At 27.2% G+C, this 7391-nt stretch overlaps 1 protein-coding gene across 2 annotated transcripts; it reads right to left on the bottom strand.

Moving 5' to 3' along the window:
- Positions 1-293: 293 nt before the first annotated feature.
- Positions 294-7160, bottom strand: LOC132727778 (uncharacterized). 2 transcript variants are annotated; one of them, XM_060713357.1, is made up of 2 exons: positions 6084-7160; positions 294-620 (listed from the first exon to the last, which is right to left on the bottom strand). In XM_060713357.1, the coding sequence occupies exons 1-2, from the start codon at positions 7133-7135 to the stop codon at positions 584-586; spliced, it is 1089 nt and encodes a 362-aa protein (XP_060569340.1). In that variant the 5' UTR covers positions 7136-7160; the 3' UTR covers positions 294-583. The 2 variants fall into 2 exon arrangements, with proteins under 2 accessions (XP_060569340.1, XP_060569341.1); XM_060713358.1 differs by having other exon boundaries at positions 6116-7160.
- Between the last annotated feature and the right edge of the window lie 231 nt (positions 7161-7391).

Below are 7391 nucleotides of genomic sequence, written 5' to 3'. Positions count from 1 at the left end.
TTTTATCAAAGTAATGTAGCAATTTTGAAATTAAAAAAAGCATGATTAGAACAAAAATTTGGAAACACAGATCATATTTTCATTGGGAGAACTTTCCATAAAGAAATACGTAGCCCTTCCTTAATTTTTTACGGTGCAGTGCAATTCCTTAACTCGTGCGGAATGCACCCCCCCAAAGAAGAAATATTTAGTAAATTTATAATATATTGTACAGAATGTACTTTAAAATAAATAAAAAAGAACGAATGGTAAATTTATTATATATGATATATTTAACATATATATTTAGAATATGTTATGTTTTAGCATGACCATATGTATTCCTTTCCTTTTTAAAAGAAAAAAAAACACCCTTTTAAAAGAAAAAAAAAACAATTTTTGCATATAGTATATACGAAACACATTAACAAGATATTGTATAATGTAATTCCGTGTATAGCTCAGTATTAAAAGCCGCTGTAGTGCCCGTAAAGTTCATGCTTATTTATCTGTTTCCGATGGAATATCCCTCTAGATCAATGGAAACAATCATTGGTAACTCCTCGCTCTGCTCTTCTTGGCGCAGTTTTTCATCTTGTATTTTTTATATGTCAGTTTCTTCAATCAAGTTCTTTGACACCCTAGAATAAAGAACAACAACAAAGGTTAAGCTAAAAGTAGAAACGAAAAAAATAAACAATTTTTAGCCTTTAGATGAAAAAGTTCATTTAAATGTAATATGTATGAAATTCAAAATTGTTTAATTTTTACTGTTTATAATTCTAAAAAGAAAACGTTTTTTGATTTATAATATTATTTTTCTTTTCTTTTTTATATTTTGTCTTTCATGAGATATTGAAAAAAGTGAAAACAAAAACAACAGTGACATATATAAGGTAATATCATCTTGTTTTAAACTTAGTAAAATACATAAGTTTGATTTAAGTTTGGTTATTTTTTGGATAGAGGAAGGAAGTATGCAAAAAACGGATAAAACCTTTTTAAGGACGCAATGAATAACGTCATGAGACGACACGTCATTTAGGCGTAAAGTTGAATCATTTCTCATTAATTAATGAGATACAGTCCATATTCACTGAGAACAAACATATATTCGCTATCCGTTCATTCTTAAGTCATATAATTTGTTTTCGACGTATGTTTTGTGCACAAAAAAACACCCTAAAACGACGATGATTTAAGAATAAAACACATAAACAAAATAATTGCAGCCGGCATTATTTATTCAAAACCAATTTTATAAAAAAGGATAACGTCATTTCGCCGTTTTGAATAAGGTTGTAATTTCATATGCTGTTGTAAGAAAATAGTAACAGGTGTAATTACATCCATTTCCATTGTAAAGTATTTTATTGAGGAAAAGAATTTAAAGTTTGATGGAATATGGTAGAATATGCAAAAATATGCAAGCAAAATATCTGACATAAGTTTGCGGTTCGGATCGAAATATCCGCCCCTTGGGCACTCACCCAATGGACTGCCACTCGGCAAACCTCGGGACGGATATTCCGATCTAAAATGCAACATAAGACAGATATAATTAATCATATGCATCACTGCATTTTGTTATAAACTCAAATTTATAAATTTATAATACATTTGTAATAAAACTCGAATTTTAACAAACAAATCCGATTAATATAAAGAGAGGAAAGGGTGATGACTATAAACAAAACGGAATATTGACTTTGATGAAATTGTATCACTTTTTATTAAAGAGGTTTAATTTTTTCATAGATTTTCAATCATGTAATTTCATTTAAATCATTAGCATCTAACATATTTATACTTATTTATAGTAGCACCAAACATTATACTATAAAATTAAATCACTCCAGCATGAAATATTGTAAACTTATTCAGGTAAGCATCAATTATATAGAGGATATTTGTTTGTTTTTGTGGAAGATAAAAATTTTATTCCATCGAGTGAGTTTTAAAAAAAAACAGTATTTCCACGAATGGCGTAACGACGAGTTATATACTGTTTTTTAAAGTTCACGAGAACTGAGGGTGCAATTATCAGACTGTTATGAATAAAATGAAAAAAAAATATAAAAAAAGAGACGATGTTTGGTGATTGGTATGTTGTAAAAATTGGTTTAAGTTTTGTCTTTTCGATTACGTTTGAATTTTAAGTTGTTTAACAATTTCCGCTTTGCTTTGCTCTAAACAGGCCTGATTATGTCGGAAATTGCAGCAAATATAAAAAAGAGGTACCACATCCAGAAAATCTTGAAAAAAAGTGTTATATTCATTGAAAAGTGTAGAATTATATTTTAATAATTAAGATATGACATTATGAAATATATTTTCCACGTATAAATCACTAATCCGCTGACAAGGCTAAACTAAAATTATGTTAGCATCAAATCTTATTATTCGTATTCATGCTAGCATAACTTTTTATTTTATCATTTTATTATAATTAATGTCAGTATGAATCATTATTAATATTCTTATTCAATTAAATATCAAACATAATTATTCTTATTCATTTAAACATCACACCTAATTATTCTTATTCGTTTAAACACCAAACATTATTATTTTTATTCAATTACGCATCTAACATTATTATTCATATTCATTTTAACATCTAACATTAATATTCTTATTTATTTAAGCATCTACCATTATCATTCTTATTCATTTTAACATGTAGCATTAATATTCTTATCCATTTAATCGTCAAATATTAATATTCTTATTCATTTAATCATAAAAATTATAATAATTCTTATTCTTAATCATCTAACTTTATTCTTGATAATTTTAGCATCGAGTAGTATTACCCAATTTATTCAAGGATCAAACATTTTCTTATAACAGCCACCGGAAAATCTTTGCACCACCGGGAAAGTTGCAAACTTCACTACCATTTATACTTGCCCTAAACACTTAAAAATCATTTCATCCGATATATTTAAGGTAAATTATAAATATTTGACTTCTTTGAAAGCTATTTAAATCTATAAAAATGGTCCGGGCGGAATTTCATGTATTCCGCCCGGAATTATGCTGTCCGGACGGAATTTACTTATATTCCATTTGGAATTTCTTCCAACATTTTTATTAATTCCAACGGGAATTTCAATTTTTCCAGCAACCCTTAAACTATAAAAAAAAACACCATTAATACATTCTACAATGACTTTCTGACTAGTTTTGAAGAACTTATTCGCTAAAATAAAAAAAAATCCCATTTTGAAAGCTGGAAAAAATTCCGACTGGATTTTTACAGAAAAATTGTATTTAGTAAAAAAACGATAAATAAATTATTAAAATCAAATGATAGTTTTCGAAAGAAATTAACATAATTATACACGCTAAATTACCAATAAGGTGTTTTGAAATAATTAATATCCAATTGTATTTATTTCCAATTATTTTTGTTGGAAAAAATTTCAAATGGATTTTTTTCCAATAAAAGTTATTGAATAAAAAATCCAATTGGATTTTCCTCTATTTGATTCGACAGTTATCCATTTAATTTTCTTTTAATAAGAGATTACGAATTTTTATAATTATGATGATAAAATTTTTAATAATAATAATAATGATAATAATAAAAATAATAATAATAGTAATAAGAATAATAATTATAATAATGATAATAAGGAAGAAGAAGAAAAGTCCATGATGCGATTATAATTTATATAATCATTACTTTTATTCATTATTATAATTATTATTATTAACATTATAATAATAATAATAATAATGATAATAGTAATAATAATAATAATAATAATAATAATAATTATTATTATTATCATTAGTTTTATTATTATTATTATTACTATTATTGATGATGGTAGTAATGGTGTTATGACAGGGATGATGATGACTATGATTATCATGATTATTATGATTATTATTATTATTAATATTATTATTATTATTATTGATGATGGTGGTAGTGGAGTTAATGATGATGGCAATGATTATTATAATAATAATTATTATTATTATTATTATTATTATTATAATTGATACGGTTACTTTGTGATTATTATCATTATTATTATCATTATTATTATTATTATTATTATTATTGTTATTATTATTATCATTATCATTATCATTATTATTATTATTGATGATGGTGGTAGTGCTGTTGTGACAGGGATGATGATGATGACGATGATAATTATAATTATTATTATTATTATCATTATTATTATTATTATTATTATTATTATTATTATTATTATCATTACTATTATTATTATTATTGTTGTTGTTGTTGTTGTTGTTGTTATTGTTGTTGTTATTATTCCTTTTTATAAAAATTTGTTTGCGAAGCTTCTTTTATAATATTTATATTCTACGAATATGTCCTATGTGGCTGCAAAAAAACAATTTATATTCATCAACAAATTATAATATAATTATTATTTTATTTAACAATATATTAATTTTATCATCAAACATTATCATTTTCGTTCATTTTAGCATTAAATGACAATTTTTGTTCATAATTGCAAATGACATTATAAAGTTTTAGATAGTATCAAACGTGATTTTTGTAATCGCAGTATTAATAAGTATATTCGCGAACTTATTTAAAACTATATGAGAAATTAATACAAACATTAAAATGTTTAACAAGAACATTTTAACTAACAGATGTTAAGGATGAATAAAATAAAAAATATAATATAGATTTAACAAATCTGGACAAATATTCCTTACAAATTATTTTATATTTTAGAATTTTCAATTGGAAATGGGGAAGGGGGTTTATTTTAACATGAGGTAGTCTTGTATTATTACTTTCAAGATAAAATTATTTATAACTACACGTATAATATAGTGTAAGCATCTATAATCATTTCAACTTGTACACTCTGTATCACCATTACGTTGCGTTTTACTCAAAGCCTTAACCGTTTTCGGAATACTTACAAATAGATAAAGACAAGAAGGCAGTAAATAAATTTAAGTGACGTAAACGGCAATAGTTCTGATTTACAAAGTTAACCAAATATATTCTTAGTCATTATGGTAATTGATATTGTACATGAACGAGTACTAATTATGTTTTCAAAACATTTCTTACGACCTTTTTTAATACAATGTGATTATAAAAATGGCAGCAACGTAAAAAAAGCAATATCAAAATACATATCTGACATAAAATATTTTTGTATGAAGGTGTCGTTCTTATAAGCTTATTAGCGTGTTCTTTACAACCTAATTTCAACTTCAATGTACGGTGGTGTTGACTTTACTAGATGTATGAATGACATATGTCGTATGACGTATGACGCACGTTTTAAAATTCAAGGAACATTTATGAAGTCACTGACATCATACAATTTTAAAGGCCCATAATGCCCAAGAAATGCTTTCATTTTTAATTTCGTAAAATCTTTTTATTGCTGGTATTCTTTCATAGTGTCCAACAAGTTGCTCACTGAGCCAATTACCTGAACTGAATTTTTTCTCCTCTATGGCAATTAGTACATTTATAGCTATCTAGTATTTTGTATGGAAATTCAAATACTACTTTGTTTGCATTTTGAAAATTTTGTGACGGGTTATTTTATTTTTGGCAGATTTTTTTTATCAAGTAACAGGCATGTATCTTGCTTCAAAGATATTCCAACGTTATTAAACCCATATTCGACCTTTCTAAAGAAGTAAATATTCATTCATTTCTGATGTGCGATATGTCTTTAAAGTTTTATTATCAATATTTTACGAGGGCCAAGTAAAATTTTGATTTAAAGTATAACATTTTATTATTGAAGCTTCGACGATACATTGACAATTTAAAGTTGCATGACTTTGCATATTTAAACAGCAACGTTTCAAAATATCAAAATACAGAACAATAAAATATATTTACAGATAATACAAATATAGGTATATATTTACTATACAAGTGTCATTTTGACTCTTTATCTAAAGTTCAACAACAGCAACAAAACAATACACAGACATTAATTTAAAAAATAATAAAACTTATATGGTGGCTGCTGTTTAAATTGTTATTATTGTTTATTTATTTACAAACACCATTACAACAAACATGCAGTGTACGAGTATATTAATGTTTTAGTAAGCATAATTACAAGGACGAGCCTTCATTGTTTGTAACAGATACCATTTCCATCGGCTGTTGCTTCTTTGATGTAGTGTTGCAATCAACAGTCTTGCATAGGAGTTTTGACCTGAATTTTCTACACCGTTTTCTAATGTCAAATTGCACAAGGTAGGCGAACGGAATCAGTAGCATACTTAGTAGACGAACAATATCTAATCCGTGTGTAAGTCTAGCACATAGAAACCTATGCTTCCTTTTACAGTCTTCGTCTATAGGTTCGAAAAATATTATGTAAAATGGTGTCCGCATAAAAAGACACGCCCCTAAACAAATACTAACAAAAATGGTCGTATTATGTCTTCCAGGGGGAGATCTGTCACTCTTTGTAGAGAAAGGTGAAATTGCAACGGATAAAATGCTAATGAAACAAGTTAATACCATCAAAAGCGGTAAACATCGCGCTAATACTAGCCACAGAATTTGAGCCGTTTTATCAGAAACTATATAACACTGTCCCCACTGCTCTTCTGACATTGTAAGCCTCAGCACCGCAGTGAGCATCACACATACAAACCACGGGAGTATTATCATTATTGACAAAAGGAGGGCGTTAGAAACACTTTTCAGCAGTCTTGGTGATATAATATTTAAACACTGATATACTCCAAGAATTCCTATTGAAATGTTAGACATATATTCCGTGATATCCGATACGAACGAGAATAGTTTACAGAGGGGAACACTTCTTATTCCGGCGCTTGTCGCGTCAAAAGACTGTGCTAGAAATGGCAAAGCTATTCCTCCGAACAATATATGAATTCCAGTCATATGAATTATAAGCCAGTTCCGGAAATGACGTCGTTGCTTTGCACTTAGCAAAATGGCAGCAACTAGAGATCCATTCATGAGAACTATAAACGCAGCAAAGGCATGATAAACATATTTAAAATTCTTCCGCTCTTGTATCATCTTTTGATAAGCTAAATATTCTTCTTCAGTTATTGAGCTTTCGTTGGTGAAGTAATAATGTGAGTAGTCTAACGTGTCATTAAAGTCGTAAAAAACAGCTGAAGTATTCATCTCTAGGTCTCTATGCTTTATTTATTGATCTGCAAATAAAATAGGCAATTGATAAGATTAGCAATTGAAATGGCATGAATATTTCAAATAGTTATATTGATAATCTTGTTTCTATTTCAAGTTCGATTGAATTCTGATAAATGTACTAAATAAACATACAATGTCATGCATAATTGCCATTTTATTCTTTGCTTAGCAGCATTCGTTAGAAACTGTTAGAAATAGTTTGCAGGTATAGGCTCATCTACAGGGTCGA

The sequence above is a fragment of the Ruditapes philippinarum genome, unplaced genomic scaffold, assembly GCF_026571515.1.
Source record: "Ruditapes philippinarum isolate M1 unplaced genomic scaffold, ASM2657151v2 ctg1979_1_1_1_1, whole genome shotgun sequence".
NCBI classification, from domain to species: domain Eukaryota; kingdom Metazoa; phylum Mollusca; class Bivalvia; order Venerida; family Veneridae; genus Ruditapes; species Ruditapes philippinarum.
This window is presented reverse-complemented; position numbering and strand designations above follow the sequence as displayed.